This window comes from Pleurodeles waltl, chromosome 6 (assembly GCF_031143425.1).
Source record: "Pleurodeles waltl isolate 20211129_DDA chromosome 6, aPleWal1.hap1.20221129, whole genome shotgun sequence".
NCBI lineage: Eukaryota > Metazoa > Chordata > Amphibia > Caudata > Salamandridae > Pleurodeles > Pleurodeles waltl.
In genome coordinates, this window is record NC_090445.1 from 1,666,048,557 (window position 1) to 1,666,072,039 (window position 23,483).

General features: G+C 44.3%; 1 protein-coding gene across 1 annotated transcript in view; it reads left to right on the forward strand.

Annotated features, from left to right (window-relative positions):
* UBAC1 (UBA domain containing 1) overlaps positions 1-23,483 on the forward strand; it is a 114,082-nt gene that overhangs the window by 57,484 nt on the left and 33,115 nt on the right. Inside the window, exons 6-7 of the mRNA XM_069241638.1 lie at positions 3,101-3,209; positions 14,760-14,988. Coding sequence (XP_069097739.1) covers positions 3,101-3,209; positions 14,760-14,988 — 338 coding nt within the window. The remainder of the gene's footprint in view (positions 1-3,100; positions 3,210-14,759; positions 14,989-23,483) is intronic.

The following is a 23,483-nucleotide window of genomic DNA, read 5'->3' on the forward strand; positions in this document are numbered from 1 at the left end:
ACCTTGGTACAGCCTCATCTTCATTTGCCCATCAGTGAACAGTCACAGGCAGTCAGACACCGGCTGGCCTGGACTTCCTTACGCAGCACCTGACACCTTAGAGTTTGGTGGTCCAAGCTTCCACCACTGAACTCGACCCTAACGCTTTCTGCATGACCCCACCAGACAGGGAATCCAAAAGAGTTGAAGCATTCGACAAGAGAACAGCTTGACTCTGAGCCTCGTAGGCTGCTATAAACACTTCTTTGGAACTTGACCAGCAAGATCTTGTCAGCAGTTACGGGTGAGTTTCAGGCCTCTTTGGCTCAAACCATTCAAGATGACTAGGATGCTGCTAATTATGTCCTAAGGGCTAGCTTGGATACTACTAACTATTTGGGCCATGTGGTGGGTGCTACTTTGGTGCTTTGCAGCTACACTTGGATGCGATCCACTTGCGTTTGTGGGGACAGGGAAAAAATATTTTTGCCAAAACCAGTTGAATCTGCCATTGAACACTAATAAGAAAGCAGAGCCACAGTGTGTTCCTTGAGCCTTTCCACTCCTGCCAGACAGTTTCCACAGCATCCTGACCCTTCCAAGGCTGTGCCAGGTGGCTTGCATATAGATGGGGCTTTGAATGCCCATTCGACTCAATTCTGTATTTGGGAGTTACAGTTCCAAATGATGATAATGCCTTATATTGGTCCAGCGTTCCACTATTTCTTCATATCCTTTTCATCCTTGTATTGAATACAAAGGCTGAGGCAGCAGAAAACGGCACCGGTCACTGTATTCAGTGCAAAGTTCACACGAATAGGGCAAGAATCAGGAAAGCCAAACCTTAACTTTCCATCCCGGAGAAACTTCTTAAACAGGTCTTAAATAATAGATTCAGCACGGACTGTTTTTTAGTCCTTTTAAATCACTATGCGTGGTTCACAAAAAAAGTTATAAAATGAGTAATCAACAGGATGCAGAGACTCCTTTTGTTCCAGGGCTTGAACAGGGAAGGAGACAAAGGAGTGATCATACCGTAAAGACCTGGATATATTTGACTTATTTTGTTAATTTAATCCCTCGAAGAGAAACAATATGGGACTCGCAGATCCTTAGAAAATTCACAATGGATTGCCATTTGACTGTGCTGTCCCACCGTATCGAGAGGGTTTACAACACATCAGGGACTTAATGTAACCTTGTTCAATTCAGAACACTGGGTTGACTACATATGCAACTGAAATGTCACTGTACCCGGTGGTTTGCTTAAATATACTTTTTTTTTAGCCTTGAAGTCTTAAGTGAACGAAATGCCTTGGCTACGATGTAGTGAATTGACATTTTTTTATTGTTCAATTAAAGAAGATTTTAATTAAAGAAATTATTTTTTTCAAGGATGAACATGGATTCTGTTTATCCTGTTGATTACTTATTTTATTACTACTTTTGTGAGCCACACATATTGATTTAAAAAGACTAAAAGCCAATAAGTCCTGAATCTATTATTTAAGATTCTTTTCATCCTTTTTAAGGCGATGATGAGTCTCTTTGTGGCTTAGGAGGATCAGCTCCATCAAAATTAACTTTCTTCCATGTTTCCTTAAAGTGTCCCAAACTCTTTCACTTAAAACTCCTTAAACACACCTTGAGACCTTCCTGTGGTCGACCTCAGATAATAGAATGCTTGCCCTGAGATGCTGGTTATGATTGCGTAGACTTTGTTCTGAGTTTACAGTTCACTTATGTTGCTTCCTAAAGAGTGATGTGAATCTGAACATAATGTGAACTGTTAAAAATTAGAAGGTTTAGTGCCATTTCTAGAGTTCGTCAGATGTGGGTAACCTTTGACCGCCATGTCTCTGAACATTGTACCATTGGTCAAAGCACTTCGGATTGTTCACCATGTTTAGAACAGATGTTCCGAAGAACCTTTTTTCCTGTTACGAACCACATGGGGAAACCTGGCAGTCCCAAACAGGAACCCCAAGTAATGACTCCCCACATGTCCTGCATCTCGGGGACAAACACAACCTCCCCACTTCCCTCCCACAAACACACTTTTCAGGAGTGTTTTTTTAAATCTTGAATTACAAAACACTTTGTTGCATCAGTGATTTAAACATGGTGCTAGGTCGGCAAACTTTAAATGCCTTCAGCAGAGCTCCCATGATGCAGACTACTGAAAACCTAGATCTCCACCTGCCTGGCACAGATCTTGATGTATAAGTCTGTCCTTCGCCAGGCCAGAGGAGCACTTCCCTCTTCTGGCCTGGCAGACAGGCCATTTTAAATCAGGTAACTAGTGAGCCTGGTTGGGGTGTGGACTTGTGACCCAAACAGAAAATGATTATCTCACTGAGTCATTTTACCAAACTAATTAAATTGCTCACTTGGAATGAAATCTGAAGCTTCAGACACTTTTTAAGCACTTAGCAAGGATGAGGAAGAGGTCAAATCACTGTAATACACTGGCTTTAAATGCAGACTTCTAAAAATGGTAGTCATGGCTATTAATTGGGGGTAACCCGACATAGCAGCTGCTGTACTTTAGTACCTCTGGTGCGGTCATTGCTACCTCTGTTTGGGTGGTTGAGGGCAATAACAAGCTCAGGATCAATGTTTACTCTTTACTTTGTCTTCCCACTTTGCCAGCACTAGCAAATAGGATATTGTTGAGGCCCTGTGGGTAAATAAGCATTCAAAGCAGAGAAGTCATTTGGTATCAAAGGGTGTGTGATCTCCTGCTACCCTTTGTATTTTGGTGAATCCACCTCGTGCACCTCGGTCATTAGCCTGACTTTGTTCATGCTGTTTGTCTTCCATACAGGGGAAGGGAGTTTATTCCAAACCTGTATTGTCTCTTGACAATGTCCCAGCCTTGCACCGTGGAGGGCTTGCCCATCACATTGAATCTGCTCTAAACCTGCCAGCATTCTACCCATGTTTCAGATGTTTTCAGACATCCTGGGAAGCGAACACACTGTCTCTGCTGTTTGCCAGGGCCCTGGTGGGAGCAGCAACAAAACAAATAAAAACTGATGATCTGAAGTGTTGAACTTAATGCTGCTCACTGCTACGTTCATTAACTAACCTCTTTTTGCCATTTTATTTTTTATGGCAGCTATGTTGGACGAGGATGAGGAAGATCGGGTTGATGAGACAGCATTGAGACAGCTGACAGAAATGGGGTTTCCAGAAAGCAGAGCCATGAAAGCACTACGGATAAATCAGTGGGTACCTACTGTATAGATGAAAAGTGAAATGTATATATGTTCTACGACACCTTTGTTTTCTTTGTTGCTTGATTTCACTTACATTCGTATGTTAAGTTGTTTTGCCATTAACCCCTTCGCTGCCAGGCCTTTTCTCCCTCATGTGCCAGGCCTTTTTTTGGCTATTTGGAGCAGTTCGCGCTTAGGCCCTCATAACTTTTTGTCCACATAAGCTACCCACGCCAAATTTGCGTCCTTTATTTCCACATCCTAGGAATTCCAAAGGTACCCAGAGTTTGTGGGTTATCCCTAAAGGAGACCAAGAAATTAGCCAAAACACAGCGAAAGTTTTTTTTTAAAAAAGAAAAGGAAAAAAGGGCTGCAGAAGAATGCCTGTGTTTTTTTTTTTTTTTTGCCTGAAAATGGCATCAACAAAGGGTTTGCGGTGCTAAAATCACCAGCTTCCCAGCTTTCAGGAACAGGCAGACTTGAATCAGAAAACCTAATTTTTCAACACAATTTTGGCATTTTACTGGGACATACCCCATTTTTTAATATATATATATATATATATATATATATATATATATATATATATATATATATATATATATATATATATATATATATATGTGCTTTCCGCCTCCTTCCAGTTACTGAAAGAAATGGGTATGAAACCAAGGCTGGATCCCGGAAAGCTAAACAGTTTAAGTAGACAAAATTCTGAATTCAGCAAGGAGTAATTTGTGTCGATCCTACATGGGTTTTCCACAGAAAATAACAGTTGAAATGAAAAAATATTGAAATTGAGGTGAATAAAAACAGCAATTTTTCTCCTAGTTTTACTCTGTAACTTTTTCCTGCAATGTCAGATTTTTTAAAGCAATATACTGTTATGTCTGCTGGACTCTTCTGGTTGCGGGGCTATGTAGGGCTTGTATGTTCATCAAGAACCCTAGGTACCCAGAGCCAGGGCCGGCTTTGGGACTGGTGGGGCCCTGTGCGACAGTTTATTGTGGCGCGCCCACCCCATGACCTCCTCCTTGGTTTCACTCAATACCACCCGGCAAATATAGGGGCATATTTAAGAGCCCCTAGCTCTTTTGAACACCACATTAGCGCCATTTGTTTTTAACACTAATGTGGCGTTAGAAGGCCAAAAACACCGTGCCATATTTGCAAAGTGGTGCAATGCATGCATTGCGCCACTTTGTATCCCTTTGTTGCTACATTATGCTTCCACCAGGCATAATGTATGCAAAGGTGGCATTCCTCCGTTAGGGAGGGCCAAGAAAATGGCGCAAAGAAATCTGACGGATTTCTTTGCATAGTTTTTTTTCGTCACTTTTAACGCCTGCCTAGAGCAGGCGTCAAAAGGAGGCGTCAATTGGTTGCAATGGGCCTCCGGGTGCTTTGCAGGATTAGCAATAAAAAAAAAATGTACACTAATCCTGCAAAGCTCCGGACTAGCATAAAAAATTCTGACACTAGTCCCTTAACTACCGCCATGTGGCACCGTATTTCAAATACAGCGCACACATGGTGGTGTTAGGGGAGCGCTAAGGGGCACAAGAACAGTGATGCAGCCCTGTGTGCAGCGCCACTTTTTTCAAAATCTCGGGCCTCTTCAATCCATTTACAGGTGCTCCCTGCCCCTTCAGCTCACTCTTGCAGATTTCTGCTTTTACCCATTGTGGTGCTTTTTCGTTTTTCTCTTCCTCCGTCTTTCCCATATGTGTCTTTTTCTCACAGCAAATGCTTGAGGCAGAAAAATAAGCACCGGCCCTCAAAAATAAGTGCTGGTGCTATGCACCGGAAACAACAAGCTCAAATTGAGCACTGCCATAGGGGCATATTTAAAAACCCCTAGTGCCATTCTAACTCCACATTAGTGTCATTTCATTTACACTAATGTGGCGTTAGAAGGCCAAAAACGCTGCGCCATATTTGCAAAGAGGCACAATGCATGCATTGCGCCCTTTTGTAACCCTTTGCACTACATTATTCCTGCGCCAGACATAATGTATGCAAAGAGGGCATCCCCCCCGTTAGGGGAGCCAAAAAATGACGCAAAGAAATCTGTTAGCTTACGTCATTTTTTTCCGGCACTTTTAACGCCTGCCCAGAGCAGGCATTAAAAAGAGGGTGCCATTGGTTACAGTGGGCCTCTGGGTGCTTTGCAAGATTAGCGTAAACATTTTTTGACGCTAATCCTGCAAAGCGCCGGACTAGCGTAAACTTTTCTGACGCCCCCCTCGCCAACATGGCACGAACCCACCACATCAACATAGTTTCCTACGCAGACAACACTCAGCTCATCCTCTCCCTCACGAAAGACCCTACAACTGCAAAGAACAACCTCCACAACGGACTTCACGCCATCTCCAGCTGGATGGAATCAAGCCACCTCAAGTTAAACACAGACAAGACAGAAATCCTCATCTTTGGCACCAACCCCTCAACTTGGAATGACTCCTGGTGGGCCACCTCCCTAGGAACCGCGCCCTCACCCACCACCCACGCACGCATGCAACCTAGGCTTCATCTTGGAGTCCACACTCAGCATGACTCAGCAGGTCAATGCCATCTCCTCTTCCAGCTACAACACTCTCCGCAAAATCTTCAAGTGGATTCCCGTCGAAACCAGGAAAACAGTCACCCACGCCCTGGTCAGCAGCCGATTGGTCTATGGAAACACCCTATATGCAGGAATAACAACCAAACTCCTAACAAAGCTGCAAAGAATCCAGAACGCATCCGCCCACCTCATTCTGGACATCCCACGCCGCGACCACATTTCCCCCCACCTCAGAGACCTTCACTGGCTACCAGTATCAAAGAGGATCACCTTCAAACTCCTCATCCACGCACACAAGGCCCTCCACGACACAGGCCCAGCCTACCTCAACGACAGACTCACCTTCCACACCCCCACCCATCCGCCGCACCACCGCCGGAGGAAGATCCTTCTCTCACCTAGCCGCCAAGACCTGGAACACCCTACTGCTCCACCTTCGTCAGACCCAAGACCTCTTGACATTCAGGAAACTCCTCAAGACATGGCGCGCCACTTTTCTTAAGTATGCCCCATAGTTCTATTTTTGCAGCAGGCATATTAACCCTCTATGCTACTTTGTTGAGTCAAAGCTACCACTAGGCAAAACACCTATCTCTCTCGCTCTAGCAGGAACATTAATCACAAGAAGTATCTTGACATTTTAATTGTTTCTTGAAAGCTAAACGCACAAGGAACTTTTCAGCAGGTGCTTTTAAATCACAAGTTTCGGAAGTTATTTCTAAACACAACACAGCGCCCCCCTGAGGTCAGTGCACGGTATGGTCTCACCGCTCGCAACGCCCAAAAGCCGGCCCTGCCCAAAGCCAGTGAATGACCTGCACCTTGCAATGTGTTTTCATTCTATACCGGGTATACATCAATTCATTTGCTGAAATATAAAGAGTGAAACATAGGTATCAAGAAAACTTTTTTATTTCCAAAATGGGCACAAGGTAAGGTGTTGAGAAGCAGTGGTTATTTGCACATCTCTGAATTCCGGGGTGCCCGTACTAGCATGTGAATGACAGGGCATTTCTCAAATAGATGTCTTTTTTTTCTTTTTTTTTTTTTACACACTCGTACATTTCGAAGGAAGAAATGTAGAGAAAGACAAGGGGCAATAACACTTGTTTTGCTATTCTGTGTTTCCACCAAGTCTCCCAATGTAAAAAAAAAAAAAAATGGTACCTCACTTGCGTGGGTAGGCCTAATGCTCGCGACAGGAAACACAACATGAACACATCACATTTTTACATTGAAATCTGATGTGTTTTTTGCAAAGTGCCTAGCTGTAGATTTTGGCCTCTAGCTCAGCCGGCACCTAGGGCAACCTACCAAACCTGCGCATTTTTGAAAACTAGACACCTAGGGGAATCCAAGATGGGGTGACTTGTGGGGCTCTCACCAGGTTCTGTTACCCAGAATCCTTTGCAAACCTCAATCTGGCCACAAAAATACTTTTTCCTCATTTCGGTGACAGAAAGTTCTGGAATCTGAGAGGAGCCACAAATGTCCTTCCACCCAGCGTTCTCCCATGTACCCCAATAAAAATGGTACCTCACTTCTGTGGGTAGGCCTAGCGTCCGCAACAGGAAATGCCCCAAAACACTATCTGGACACATCAAAATTATCAAATACAAAACAACCAGTTTTTGCGGAGCAGGGAGAGTGGTTGGGGGGGCACCTGTGTTTTTGGTCCTGGGCTCAGCAGCCATCTAGGGAAACCTATCAAACCCAGACATTTCTAAAAACTAGACACCCGAGGGAGTCAAGGAAGGTGTGACTTGTGTGGGTCCCCCAATGTTTTCTTACCCAGAATCCTCATCAAACCTCAAATGTAGCTAAAAAATAAAAATGTTCCTGCATTTGTGTGGGATCACCGCACTGGGACACGTTCCCCTCAGTCTCCCAGTAAAAATGATACCTCACTTGTGTAGGTAGGCCAAGTACCTGTGACAGGGAAGAGCCAAAAACATGTCGAAATTGAGGGTGAACCAAAGCAGGTCCAAAAGGGCAGTTTGGGGAAAAAAATCATTTTCAGGCTGACAAGTGTAGCAGAATTTTTATCGGTATAGATGAAACAATGTTGGGTGGTAGGAAGTTTGTGGATTCCTGCAGATTCCAGAAGGTTCCATCACAAAAATGTGGGAAAAATGTGTGATTTCCAGCAAAGTTGGAGGTTTGCAGGGCATTGTGGGTAAGAAAATGGTGCAGGGTGCATGTGAAGCACACCACCCTGGAATCAACCCGATGTTTTGTTTTCTGATGTGTCTAGGTCTTGTGGATTTTTCTACATGGCAGCGTCTCAAAGTCCAAAAAGTGCAGCCCTCCCCATTCCAAGTGGGACGATTTTGAGAGTTACCAAGGTGTCATGGCCCAGATGTAAAACCAGAACCCAAATTAATCAAATGTTCTCTTGCTTGCCGTGGGCTAAGATGTTATAGTGTACGGGGAAGAGCTGAAAGACTGTTACCTCCTTCAGTTGGGGTGGGGGCATAACAAGGCCCATACTGGTTGGTAGCCACCACCCCACTTTTTTTTTTTTTTAATGTATTTTTTTAAATTCCCTGGCATCTAGTAGACTTTCTGCCCCTCCCCGCAACCCCCCCCCCCCATGTGTGTCCCCCCCCATGTGTGTCCCCCCCCCCCCCTCTTTCCACGGGGTGTGGATCGGGGGTAATTGCCCAATGTGGCTACTGGTGGGCAGATCAACTTTGGGCCGATTTATTTGGGGTGAGGGTATGGCCATACCCCACTCCTCTTATTTTGAAAAAAAACATCTTCCCTGGTGGGCTGTCTGTGGGCCTTCCAAAAATAGGCTGAAATGATGACGATGGCATGGCGATCGGGCAGCAGAAATGCTGTGAGACAAAAAAGGAAAGGTGTTTCCTTTCTTGTCTCTCCTGCCCCACCTCCTGGTTGGAAGAGAAATGCAAAGGCATGCTTCCAGCGCGATCCGAGGTGACCTCTGATGAGGTCAGCGCGTGATTTGCATGCTGACGTCATCAGATGTGACTGGGGGGGTGGGGTTGGAAGGGGAAGCGATTTCTCCTTCCGGGGATTTGAGAGGGAGGCCCACGAGCTGGTCTCGTCCCAGGGACACATGCAGCTGTGTGCCTGGAGGAGATCAGCTCGTCCCGGGCATGGGAGGGGTTAATTATGTGGTTGCCGTATTTTAGAGTATTAAAATCTGCACTTGGGGATTCTTTGGCTAAATGGGTTAAAACAAATTTGGTGAATCACAGGTAATGCCAGCAATTACGACAATGCTTTGCCCGTTAGTTGTTTTTCTAATTTGGATTTGCCACCATTTGACTTTCCCTTCAGTCCCATATAGATGGATTCAAAGCTTGGTCTTACCCTTGTGTGCTGAGGTACCTCTGGTTGCCATGCAATATTAGTATATATTTTTCATTGCTGTCTCATCACAGTTCTTGAGGCGATTCTTCCATTCATGCACACTCTGTGAAATTGATATTAAATAGGTTTGTTACTTCCATCACATTTTTAATACATTCCACTCTACTGAGGTACTTCATAAAGTATTTTGATGGATGCAATGAAGAGAGATTTGTAAAAGTAAATGATGGGAGAACTACTCAGTTGCAATCCTAGCTCTGTGACCTCTGGTATATTAATTATAAGCCTAAATATTAGCATTTACACCTCCTAGGATTTCAGAACACTTTATACATAAATATATCAATTAGGCAATAGATGGTGAATTTAAAAGCATTCAAAGTGCTATCAGTAAGATAGATAAATGCAGGCCTTGTTAGTTCATTTTCCTTCTGCATCGTAGGATCTTTGCTGATGGTCATAAAGTTTGGAAATAGAATAGCAAAATTGTTCCTCATCAAAGCTTCTTGAATAGAGAAAACACCCAACTAGTAGACTGAACAAAACGTTAACCAAATGCTAAAAATACCTTGAGCAAAAAGGTTACCACCTGTAGCACATACTGCTGCATCTGCTCCAGATCTGTGTCCAATCAGTAATAATTGTTAAGGGTTTGCACAGATTTCTCTTTTGCATCTTTACAAGTCTCTCAAAGTGGGGCATTTAGCAAGTAAGCTGATGTCACTTTTCCCCTTGTCAAATAGGCCTGGGTTAAGCCTGGATAAATTGATCGTAATGAGCCATAGTTAATAAACTCTTGAAGCTTTCTTTAACTCTTTTATAGATACTCTATATATAAAGACACAATAGTAATGGAGTACTAAGGTTCTTGAAAGGTACTGGTAAAGAGAAAGATTTAAATGAAAATTCAAAACCACCTTGTGAAGAAAAGTTAGATTAGTCCTTCAATATATTCTATCCAAATGGAAAACCGTGTCCAGTTTCTTCAATTGACAGTGCTTGGATTTCACGAACCCCAGAGACTGTTGCGATAGCTGTCTGAGAATGAACGTAACACAAAATATAATAATGCAAAAAGGCTTTGTGTCAGATTACGTTGATGAGCCAGTAAGGTTAAAAAGAGGACTTTAGGCCCCCAAGGGTGTGTGTTGGTTTCCAGATGGAAAGAAGAACCTTCTTTAAACTTTCTAGAAAATCTGTGACAACTTGAATGGTTAAAAAAGTCTCATGATGGCTGCTAAATGCACTCAGATTGAACTCTGCAGGCCTGTTTCAGCTAGATGTAGAAGATGTGGAGGAATCACATCTTCCTGATAGTAGGTAGGGTGTGCTTTTTTCTTTTGACACCATAAGAAGAATTGGTTCCATTTTTGATTCTTTACGATTTTCCATGCAGTCTTTTGACAAGTTGAAATACCAGTACTAGACAAATTCAGGAGCAATGTAACCAAGTTCAAGGATGCTAGACTTGGAACACTCATTCCTGGAATTATGTAAGGAGATCCAAGCTCTTCCATTGTAAGGTGCCCTGGAAAGGTAAAGAAGCACCATTGTCTGCTAGTCTGGAACACTGAGGCTTTTTCTAGACCTTAATTGCTTGAATTTCAGGATCAAGAACTAGCGGACCGGAAAAAGCATATAGAACATTTTGACTGGTTTATCAAAAGTGAAAATCTGACCCTGAATATCTGGAGGCAAATTTTCAGATAAATTGTCCCTGCATTACGTTGTCCAGGAGTCATGATTTTCATTGCTTTGTCCAGTCAGTGCGTACATTTTGACTGTTCTGGATGCCTTGGAGAAAAGCACAATTTTTGACAAAACCCTGGGAATTAGCCACATTCTTATTGGGTCTCAATCTAAAGAATATGCAATATGATTTTCCTTTGTTGTGACTGCACAGTCGTAGTTTGTCAGTCTTGATCAGAAATCCTATTGGTTGTCTGCGATGAAAGGAAAGACTTGAGGCTAGGCGGACAGCCCTGAGTTCCAGCATATTGACATGGTACGTTTTTTCCCTGTCCGCCCAAGCCCTTGAAAAAATAAGCATTAAGAACATATCCATGAGCAGATGTTAAGCCAAATGGAAGAACCCTGCGTTGTTAATGTGAATTCCCTATCCGAAATATCATAGGTTTCCTGTGTTTTACACCGCAGGGATGTGAAAGTAGATATCCTGAAGGTCGAGGGAACTCATGCAGTCTCCTGCTTTTAGCTGGAAGATGATTTAATGGAGGAGAATCATTATTCAGATCTACTCTTTTCATCCACATGTTAGGTTTTTTTTAAAGTCTAATATAGATTTTTAAACTTCTTTTGGCCCTTTCATTAAGGAAATACCTTGAGCAGCTAGCTATCTTTTCCTTTTTGGGCTGTTAGGACTGGTTCTGTGGAATCTGTGTTTCAGTAGAGGTAGTTGAAAAGTTGGTGATTTCTTGGGTGGCAAGGAGGCAGGTGGTGCTTTGAACCAAAGAGCATAACCACGTGGCACTGTATTTTTAACATATCTATCTCTGGTTATGCTTCACCACTCTTCGACATGAAATGTAATACTTCCCACCCACCTAAATAAAATGTAGTGAAAAAAAAGAGGGCAAATAATATCCTATTTTCCTGATATTTTCTACCAGAACACAGCTGATTGTGTGCACCACAACACCTTCATGACTTTTAGTGGTAATGTTGCATCTTTTGAGGCTGGTAATGTTATTGACTTTGTGGCTGCCAGAAAGGGGTTTGAGCTCTTTAAGGCTGGTGTGGAGGACACCTCCACTGTCTGTACTGAGATGTTAAACAACCTCCTTTAAGTTCTTTCCCTCTGCCTTTATTCTCTGCTTCTCTTCATCCATGTGTGGTCTGAAAATAACATTTTGTTGAGCCTCGTTCTTGAAAGGAGTTGGGAGGATGTAACACTGTGACCGTTGAGTTGTATTCTCTAGAGGTGATATCTGCTAAGTACCAATAAGCACTGATTTCTTGGATACCAGAGGTGCCTCACACAGGGTTTCTAGAAAGTGTTTTCTCCTGGCCTTTCTTTGTAAGATCATTTGTATATATTTTCATGGACTGCTATTAAGCTGGTTCATATCAGCCTACTACAGCAGCAGCACTAATCTATTTTAAGCCCCTGTCATCCTTATTGCAAATTTTTCTGCCCAAAGCATCTTGTCTTTCGCTCTTCCTATTTGGGTACTTGTTTTTTTCTAGGATGGCAATGCAACACTTCCTCACTACTAAGACTATAGGAGAGCCTTGTTGGCATTTGGTGTTAGACGCCAGATCTTGTTCAGCTGGCATGTACATTTTTAAAATTGATTCAGACACCCTTTAGCTGTTGCTTAGAGGCAAGAACGTTTGTTTTTCAACCTCTGCAAAGCCAGGAACCAGCGGGAGTAGTGGTCTTGATTGAGTCCTCTATTGCTGCATCTTGACAATCACCAAAGACGTATTCCTGGGAGGTCCACATGAGTGTATTGAGCTTAGCAGTCTTTCTCACCAATATCTCCTACTCTATATCGGAAGCCAGGTGGTAACAATTGAGTGTAAAATATTGAGACTGTGTCTGAAAAATAGTTTGACTATGTTGAAGGAGAACATGCCATATAGCTTTATTTTATGAGGTGACATTGACAAGGAGGCAGAACTAGCAGGGTGTCTCAGCCGGAGTTAGCAGGTTCTTTAGAGTAGAAGGAACCTGTTTTGGGAACTGTATGCTTCTCTGATGTACCACAGAGCATCACTGGTGAAGATTTTGGCAGAATTATGACCTTCAGAGTCACTGGAAGAGATCAAGGCATAAGTGAAGTCTGCACTGGGTCTTTCAGAGGAATTATGCTTGCCGGTAGCAGGTCTCTCTCAGGAGATTCCGAGGAAGAGTAGATCCTCACTGTCTGGATTTTTAACATCGATTGAGCCTAATGCTTGTGTTTTGAGTAGTGGTGTCTCCTGTACCTACTTCTTTCTATAGATCTCTTCTGTAGGGAGTCCTTAGGGGCAGATAATTCAGGCACAATGGATGGAGCCCCTTTACTTACAGCTTTATGACGCTGTTGCTCTCTTCTCCGACCTTCTGAATGTGGAGGACACCCACAGCATACCTCTTAGGTGAATACTCGAAGGTCCCTGGGGACATTTTCTGGTAAAGGAGCCATTCCTCTGCAGTGTGGGAGTTACAGAGATAGGTCAGGCACTGCATGTCGACAGTTGGCAACCTTTTTCCTCCCACAGCTTGTGCAACTAACAAAAAGCATTGGCATTTTTTTTCCAATGAAAGGAGTGGAGAATCAACATTTTTTTGGTCAAATAACATTTAAAACACCAAAAGATGTTAAAGTGAAACCTCACAGGAATGGGAAAAATTACTTTTCTAAAGCAAAAACCGGTATTAGAAACCTTCAGATGTGTTCTGAGATCCTCTTTGTGCGAGTTGGTAAAAAAACAACTGTTGATTTCCAGCATCTGTCAATACAAGGCATGGTCTAATGGGGAAAGTTAGTGGATTTTCAATAGGATAGTCTGTTATTTCTTAAATCTTCAGGACTGCCATCTACCTGGCCACATTTCTCGGAGTTTCTGTATGTTTTTCAGCTATTGTAGAGCAGCAAGCAGTTACGCTACGAAGGACGTTTCTGTTTTTTCTTCAAGGAGTTTTTTGTTCATTAAGATTAAAAACCTTTGAAATGTGGTAAATTGGCATGGTAAAAGGCTGCAGAGTTCTAAGTTACTGGTAGGGCTTGAGTGCTTTAAAATATTTTAAGTGTGTGTTAGTTTTCCAGGATCCCATGCGTGGGACAGATTCTAATGTTTGATTATCAATGAAGATCCTGCACTGCAAAACGTTTAGTATTAGTTGCTAAACGGATGTTTTTGCTCTTGCTGCCTTCAATTTAGTATGTTTTAATCTGCAAGGTTAAAACATGCCCAACTTCTTTTTTTTATTTTATTTTTTATCTGGCATATATGTGACTAAGTCTTTATTTCTCAAACACACACATACATCCCCCCCATCCCCCAAACACATACACAGCCCCCCTCCCTCTCCAAACATACGCGCACACATTTCCCATTTAGGGTTTGAAATTCTACAGGATCCACATCCAATACAAACCTGGGACAGATTGAACTAAAGCTCTATAAATGACTCATATTTTGAAATTTTATCATAATCTGTGGTTTCACCCTGCAAGAATAAGACACTTACAAACCAGCTCTGCGCAAAGCAATAAATAAGGACTTTACATGATAATTGTTAGTATATAATTGTTTTTTATTTCTTCTGCTGATTATATGGGAGAGTAAATGGTTGTAGATAGTTGACTTGCTCCCCATTAATTTTTTCCTTTGTCACTCACTGGGTGTTCCTCTAATGACTGTCATTAGAGGAACACCAGTTGGGTCACCAGGGTTTCCTATTTATTATCTGGTTACTGTGACACTGTGTTGCGCTGTAATTCAGTTTAGTGAATGACCACACTTCAGAGTACTTCAGAGTATGTAAAAATAAATAAAACTGCACCTTCCCTTTAGACGGCAGAAGTCTTTTCATTAGGTCACACATACTGATTTTTGTTTCAAGTATTTTTTTTCTATGGCTTGTGTTTTGTTTCCTTTGTTGCCTTTTAAAGCTCTTGGTCCTGATTTTGTTCATACAGTATGTCTGTAACACAGGCCATGGAATGGTTGATTGAGCATGCAGATGACCCCACAGCTGATGTGCCACTTCCGGATCAAACCATATCAGAGGCAGCAGCTGCAGCTCCCTCCGGTGCTGAAGCAGGAGCCCATTCACGTTTAGAAGCCAGCGCAGAGACTATCAAGGATGAACTTACGGAAATATTCAAAAAGATCCGTAGGAAAAGAGAATTTCGTCCTGATCAACGAGTAAGTACAGTGTCATTGTTATAGAGCTTTTCTTTGGGGGAGATGGAGGGGGCTGAAGGGGATTTGCAGGTACAATGTGTACCTGTTAGCTAGGCCATATGAGTGTTTGATCACAGTTCTGGATGTATGCATTTAGTATCCGTTTTGGAGTCTTTTTGGTTGATTGTATGATGATTATTTATTAAGTATATAATGACCAGCATAATGTGGTGTTCATGCAAGTGGTGACACATGCGTCATTCTAGGAAATGTAAAGTACTTTTAGCATCCATTGTGACAACAGACCTGTTTTAACAGGTGGATTTCCTCAAACCTTTAGTAAAATAGATCCCTGGCTAAGTTGTGGTAATTTATACAAAAACTCAACTGCTGGGTTTATTGAATACTATTTTCTCTCTTTTCAAAATGTGCTATTTATCTAGGTTTGTTGTAGTACATTACTCTGACCACCCCCAACAGATGTAGAGCACTCTTAAGTACATGATTCATTTAGATCTTATTTGCCCAGTTAAAGATGATCAGCCTCATACCAAATCATTTTCTTTTGAGGTTAAGGTAATTTCCTCCATGATCCTGGCAGCTGGTTACCAGTGCTTTCTTTCTCGTCAATGCTTGTATTGACAGCCTGAGCTCGGTGTACATGTCTCACATCTCCGTAACTTATATAGTTTGGCATTTATTCATCTACCCCTTTTCACGCCGATAACATGTATAATACTCCTACCTGTTTTCTGACTCCTGCCAGTCTGCGGCGTAGTCTTCCAGAAAGCGGGTGCTGGTATCTTATCTCTGTTTTTAATATCACAGCAGTAGCAATTATGTGATTTCCAGCATCAGCAACAGTTCACAGTGCTTTTTTAACTTTAACCAAAACATTTCAAACAACCTACACCAACTGTAAGAAGGTAGAATAGAAAAATATCCAGCAGGATTACTTTGATCTCATTTTGCTACCTTTCCTTCCTGCGCTCTGTGGGTGATTTAGTGCCCTCTCTGTCATGTATGTCAACAATGCCCAGGGTTGCTGCTGTAGTCTTTCATCCTCGTTAGAGAGCCCCAGGCAAATGTGTTCAAAGGTTTCCCTCCCTGTTCTTCATCCTGTATGTGGGTTGATATTACCACCCCCTGTGCTCGCCTGTGTCTGTGAGATTTGTACATACTTCCGCTACTACATACTACACACTTCCGCTACTAACGCATTGTACGTGCTGCCATAGGGTGCTTACGTATACCCAATGCGTCTTGATGCTGAAGTGCTGCCTCTTCAGACTGCGTCCGGCTCGTCAATGAGTGAAGTCAGGCTATTAAGTGTTGCGGGGGTGGTGAATTCCTCCGGCGTGTAATCAGACGCTAAGCTACCAGGAGCCCTAAATCAATGAATTGAGATGTGAGCTTTTTACTTACTCTTTTGGTATAGGCCTAGGATACATGTCTCCCATGCACCCGGGATTTCATGGTCTGTGCAATGCGCTAGGCTCCGCAGTATCCCGTCCCACTGTGACCGCAGGTGTGCACATACCCATAGCATGTGTACTATGTCCGCATTGATCTGTTCGTAACGTTGCCAAAGTATCTGTTAATGTTAAGGGGAGTAAGGTACGCTCTATGCACGATATATAATTGTATTACCTAAAGTGTGCTTTATGTGAGATGGTTGTGGGGCTCTGCAAAATATTAGTCCACTCTTTGTCTGTGCAGGGACAGGTGAAGTTCTACTCCTATTTTGGGCATAGCGACCGAAGTGATGGTGCTGTGTGTGTACGCACGAGTTGCAAACCACTATACCAAATGTCGAACTGCCCCCATAACATGGATATATTGCATGATGAGGTGCATAGGCGGTTCGCTGGTAATCTCGCCTCACCACCGGTGTAGCGCGCTCACAATTGAGGCATGTAGCAAAAATTGGCTGGGCGGTAGACCCGTTGCCTCCGCCAGCATCTCATAATTCAGCAGCATCCTGTCTTCATACAGGTCTCGCACCGTCATCTCCCCGCCACTCTCCACAAGGCCAGCTCTGCCGCTGTAGTAAATTGACGCACTCGTGGTGCACCCTGCAATGCCAGGGCTGGTGCATATGGCACTGTTGCGCTAGCAGTGCACAGGCTGCGCCAAAAACATTTGTGTGCCCCCAATAATAGTTGCAGCAAAGGCGGAGGAGGTTGACCTCGAGGGTGAACCAGTCTGACCACACTGTTGTGCGTCCATGCTGGCAGAAGAGTGGCTGTATCTGTGAGCTGCCGCGCCGCTAGCAATTTGCGTGACCCATTGGAGCTGGGACGCCAAATAATACTGTTCAAAGTTAGGAATCGCTAATCCCGCCCTGTCCATGGTACTGTTGTGCAACGCCACTCAGCACCTGGAATTTCCCCAGATTATATTTCTTATGATTTGCTCCATGTCCCAGAAAAAGGAGGTGCAAATATATACCGCCAAGTTTGTAAAATATAGTAGTCTGGGCAGGGCTACCATGCCTGCCACTGATAAGGGTAGTGTCTGCCAAAAGGCCATCCGCGCGTTCAAGGAGACTGCAGCACACATCAGTTTGCCCTCCAGGAGGGCTGATCCTGCGTGATAGGTTTGCAAGCCCAAATAGCTAAACTTGTGCGGCTTGCAGATCATTTGTGGCGGTAACAGGGACATTGCAGGTCTTGGAGTGTCTGGAGAGTGAAAACATACAGGATTTGGTCCAATTCACCGAAAGTCGAGACCGCTCAGTGAACAACTTCAGTATGTGTGTTTTTGCTATTGGGACGTCAGAGGTGTCTCTTAAGTATACCAAAAGATCATCTGCATAGAGTGATGCAGCATGTACTCTATCTCTGAGGGGTATACCCCAGTCGGGCCCTGAACGGTGTAGTTGGGCCGCTAATGGTTCTACCCCAAGTGAGAACAGTAGCAGTGACAGCGGGCCTCTAGCCACGTTAATGGTTTCCAAGATCAGGTGGCCTGCCCTCATTCTGGCTGTGTGAGACATGTTTAGCAGACTTACAAGTTTTGGGAAACTCATCCCGATTTCACAGCGGGGGAGCACCTTGAACAAGTATTTCCATTCTAGAGAATCAAACACCTCCTCCAAATCCAGTACCAGACAGCCCACTCTTGGCTCAAGTTTAAAGATGTATTCCTGGCTGACACAAATGCATTTTGTTCTGGGTGTACCAGGTCCAGGACCAATGGAGGCAGGTTTTCTGCCAGGACTTTTGCCAAGATTTTATAATCTGTGTTTAGGAGCTCCAGTGGTCGGTAAGATTGCAACACCGTGGGTTCCTTATTTTGTTTTGGCAGTGGTGTGAAGTGCTGCGTTTAGAGTTTGGTAGCCCCCAGTGCCTCCGCATAGAGTTCATGCAATCGAGGTGCCAGAAGCGGGGCATATGCCTTGTAAAATTCTGCCAAGACTCCATCAGGGCCCGGTATCTTACTTGTTTCCAATGATCTTATTGCAGATTGTGATCAGGGCATCAAGTTCCTCTCTTTGTTCTCCCGTGACGGTGGTGAGTGGTATACCCGACAGATACTATGCAATATCCTTGATGTAGTTACCAGGATTGAACGGTAGACTGTGGCATATCTGTTAGTCAGTTTGTGATGGATCGCGTTCTGTGTGTATAGCATGTGCCTCTCAGAGGAGGAAAGTGTCTCTATGGGTGCGCCCACGTCTTCGTGCCTGATCAGCCTCGCCAGGAGGGTGCCAGACCTGTCCAGTGTTGCATGCATTTTAGCTGCGTGTGCTGCATAGTTGTGGCACCTCAGCCTTTCTAGTAGTCAGGCCTTCATTGTGTGCCTCAACTAGTCTGTTTCTGTTAATTAAGTCTGTTATAGTCTTGTTTTCCAGCCACATCAGTCTCTGCTCTGTCATGACCTCCACATCTACCTGCGTTCGTATACTCCAGCTCAGGCCCATGCATGTGACCTTGAAAGCTTTCCACTCTGTGGGCCGCCTTTCGGTGGTATCCGTGTTACTGTCAGAGTATTCAGTAATCTCACCAGCGAGTGAATCCCGAAAAGGGGCACCAAGTCTGAACTGGTGGGGGACCCAGTCTCCTATCCAATTGCAGATACTGAGGGTTATGATCAGAGTGAGTGCGCCCAAGGTAATCTAAATCCGTAATGTTCAAAAGTATGTTGCGTGTACACACAAGCCTATTAGTGCTTACGTGCAATGAGTGTGGTGCAGAGTAATACAAATAGATTCTAGCTGTGCTGTTGCGGTGGTGCCAGACATCCACCAGGTCCTAGTTGTAGAGCCACTCCTGTAATGAACGGGCGTTAGCTGATGCAGCAGTGTTGGCAGCGGAGGAAATGAGCAGTCTAATGTGGTATCTATCACAATATTAAAATCACTCCCGATGAGCCATTGTGTCTCTCTCCAACGTGAGAAGTTTTGGGAAAGCGACTGTAAGAACAACCCTTGTTCCACATTAGGAGCATGTATACTGGCAAGTAGTATGTGTTGGCTGTCTAACCTACCCTTGCCAAGCACATAAAGGCCCTCTGGATCCGCGACCACTTCCTCAGAGGCGCATGGGTTGCCTGGTTTAATCCGAATAAACACCCCACGGGCATATGAGGAGTACCCAGTGGTGTAAACCTGCCCTCTCCAACGCTTCTGTAATCTAGTAGCTTCTTGTTGTATTAGGTGTGATTCCTTCAAAAAGGCTATACACACAAGGTGGCACTGAAAGTATGAATAGATGTCATATCTATGCTTAGTGGGGTGGATCCCTCTGATGTTCCATGTCAGTGTTAACATGTCAAAACCAGTGAGGGCTGGGAGGGGGTGGCTCCCCGCAGTGCACTCCATACCCTGCAGCAGTACATGTTGACATCTCTAGGGAAGGCATAAGCTATCCCTGTGGTGTTGCTTAGTCTGTGTTTGACCATGCGTACAACATTAAACAAACTCAAAACACATAATACCATGAGAGCGGTGTAACCAACAGATACCTACCCAAACCAGTGAGCATCAAACTTGCTCAACTACTGTCCGTTACTGGAAAGGGCCAACAGCTGATAGTGGCGCAAACCCCCAATGATCGGACGTGAATACTCCTAAGCGGTGCAGTCAATGTCCACTTGGGCTACGCTCTATTTCTGTGCCCCACTTCACTCTACCCAAGCATGTCCAGTATGTATTTGTACCTCAAGGAGTTTGACTCGTACTATAGTTTGAGTCTGTTACGCCTGCATCTGTGCATACCAGCATATTTATTGTTCGTTGAGCCCGCACTTCGTCATCAGTCATATTATGTCATCTGCTATCTGCATGGTGGCTTCAGGAAGAAGCCCTGACTTGGTACGGGCAGGTAGACACAGAACATTAGTTCCTGGAGGAATGTATTGGGCCATCGTCTTGGTCCATGAGGTGAGTCTGCTCATTGATGGTGGCAGTGTGTTAGTACTTGTCGTTGTTCCGTTATTTTTTCCGGATTAGGAGCTGATCCAGGCACAGTTAGCCATACTTGATCCAGTGTGGCGACTGATGTTCCCATCTCCCACCCCCCAGCCATCTATTTGACTCTCATTACGCCTGACAGCATGCAGGTCTCGTGCATCCAACCATTGCCAGGCATCTTCTTCTAAGTCGAAAAAGTTTGATGTGTCTCCTTTAATCACTCAGCCATGCAGGGATCACAAGGGAGTACTTTTAATTCAATTCCCGGAGCCGCCTCTTCACTGCCATGAAAGAACTTTGTTGCTTCTCCACTGCTATTGTGTAATCTGGAAAAAACATTACACGTGCATTGTCCACCTTTATGTGGACTAGCTTCCTGGTTTCGCTCAGGATCGAGTCTCTGTCTCTAAAATGTAGTATTCTGAGTACCATTGCTGGGGGGTAGAATCGAGCGGGGGCTTTCAAGCTGGGACCCTGTGAGCCTGTTCAGTAGTGAAATATTGTGACGGCAAAGGGAGCAGTTCTCGCATCCAGTGTTTCCTGTAATGTGTAGCTTCTTGCCCCTCCGTTCCCTCTGCTGGCCTACCACTCGAATCATCATGATCTTCCTTCTGCGTCTGAAGCCCTCTGATCCAGCGTCCTGACTTGGTCCTGCAAAATCTGTTGAGCAGCAACCACGTTGTTGGTCTGTGGCTGCAGGACTTTTAGCGTTTGGTCAGTTCTCACCACTCTATTCGTTAGTTTGCGGTGGTCCGCATGTAGTAACATCAGGCCACGCTGTCAATTTTGGTTTCTAGCGACATTCTAGAGTGCTCTAATGCTACCAGGAGAGTGTCCTGTTCGGTTTCTAGTGAGATCACCTCCTGTGAGCCTGTGCCTGCTAGTCAGTTATAGGTCAGCCTGAAGCAGGCAACACGTCACTACTAGGGAGGCCTGCTATCTTTCCTTATCTCAGATCATCTCAGGCAGTGCCACTTTAGTCATTCCAGCAGCCGCTTTCTATGCTGGCAGCGTCTGATGTAGCTCCTGGCAGCCTGGAGTGTGGCAGAACACTTGCGCTGCCGGCCTAGCCTGATACAACCCTCAGGCCCCTTTCCCCCCCCCCGTAGCAGCGTTGTTGTCCTCCCTGGCCCCAGCGAAGCACGCACTCACCTTTGTGTTTCTGCCTCCTGCTGTTCACTGCATTTCTCCCAGCTGTCACTGGGGAGATCCTGTAGCACACTCTGCCGCCATCTTCTATTGAGGTTCCGCCGCCTCAGAATCCTCGAGCTCGGCCCCATTTCAGGGGGACGGCTGCTCTACCCAGGTCCCCACTCCAGTCATCATCCAGGCTGGGTCATTTGCCCGGCTGTGCCGCTACCTCTCATGGTGTCTGCCACAGCACCAGCGGTGGTTCCCGCTTCCCGCGTGGGCAGTATAGGCCGCGTTCAGGTACCCATGTCGCTTCTCTGGGATGAGAGCTCATGGTTCCAAAGGGGTCACCCCGCCTGCCTTGGAATTCTTGCACAGCCGCCCCAGTTTCATTGTCCAATGGGCCCACTGTGTGGGTTGTTTGTTTAAGGTAATTGGGCCGCGATACGGAGCACTTTCAATGTGCGTCCGCCATCTTGGCCCAGTTACGTTCCCCCCCACCCCTCTCCCCCAGAGTATCTCATACTTCTGAAGTTAGTTCCACTAGAAAGGTTGAATTGAGCAGAGTTTCTTTTTAAATGGGCTTCACATTCTTGTTTCTCCTCCTTTTCTGATTTTTCTGGCAAGTATAAAGGTCCTCTGACCTGTAGAGTTGCTAATGGAACCACCAGATTTGAACCCACCTGCTGCCTCAGGTGTTGATTGAAACCTTCTCTCTCTCTCTCTCCCTCACTCTCTCTCTCTCTCCCTCACTCACACACCTTAACCAATACTTGTATTAATCAGTCATTCTGACTTTAGACTCTATTGTATTTTTGATCATGGTAATAGAACTTCCGTACTTTGTAAAGTTAGGACGAAGGAGTAGGGCCCAGACATCTTTCTAACAAGGAACAGAAAACCTGATAAAGTCGAAGACCGAAAAGGTAATGAAAAGTTTCGCTTCTACTTGGAGATATGAATTCTGTCATTCTGTCCTATTCAATCTTGCAGAACTGGGGCAATGTTGAAAGATTCACTGAATTTCTGAGGCAAAAGACACTTCCTTTCAGGAACTGCAAATTAACCATGGTGAACGCTACTTGATTCTTTATCCATAGACTTGCTTGATTTGGGCCTTTCTCCTTTTGGACATTCAGATACTATTTTGACCTTCCTATTCATAATTGGGACCTGTACTTTTTAATGATTTGGTCATTGTAAACCTCCAGATTTAAGTGTTGATGTCTGTTCTTTAGTTCCATTTCATGCCAAAGCAGAAAGGCAGCTATCATCACACTCAAACCTTTAAGACCTTCAAGGCAAGTCCGGCATTGAAAGACAAACAATGGAGTGGTTAGAACGCAAACTCCAGAAAGCACAGATTCTGACGCAAATATAAAGCTGTCACCAGTCCACAACCACTGTTGAAGAAGCCCAATAATCAGGAAAATCCAATCCTTTTTGACCCACCAATCAAGGAGGATATGTTCGTAGGGGAAAGTTGGCTTTCCTTTATTCAAACCAATGGTTTTCCATGACACCGGGTAATTTGATTCTGAAAAAAATATTAGAAGTTCTGCCCCAGAACCTCTGTCCGGCTTCCCCTTCTAGATTTCAGAAATAGTCTCTTGAGATACTTCAGGAGAGTCAGAGGCATTTGGGATCATTCAAACTGGTTTTAGATTGCAGCAGCGACCTGACATTTTGAGGTGCTGTAGGTACGTGGAAAGACTGCATTATTGGGCAAATCTTTTACCTGTTTTATCAGAGCCTGTTCCTTCTGACAGGCATATTCCACCTGGTAACCCTGGCTTATATTTTGGGGCAGTTGCATGAAGATTGCCTTGCAATCTGCAAACTAGCAAAATACCTACTTTTGTATTCCAACTTGGTTTGCCAGTAAAGGGCAGTATAAAAGTACTTCTTTCAGCGTCCGTTCTGCTCTAAAGATATTTACAAAGGTGTGTGTTCATCTACAACAACTTCG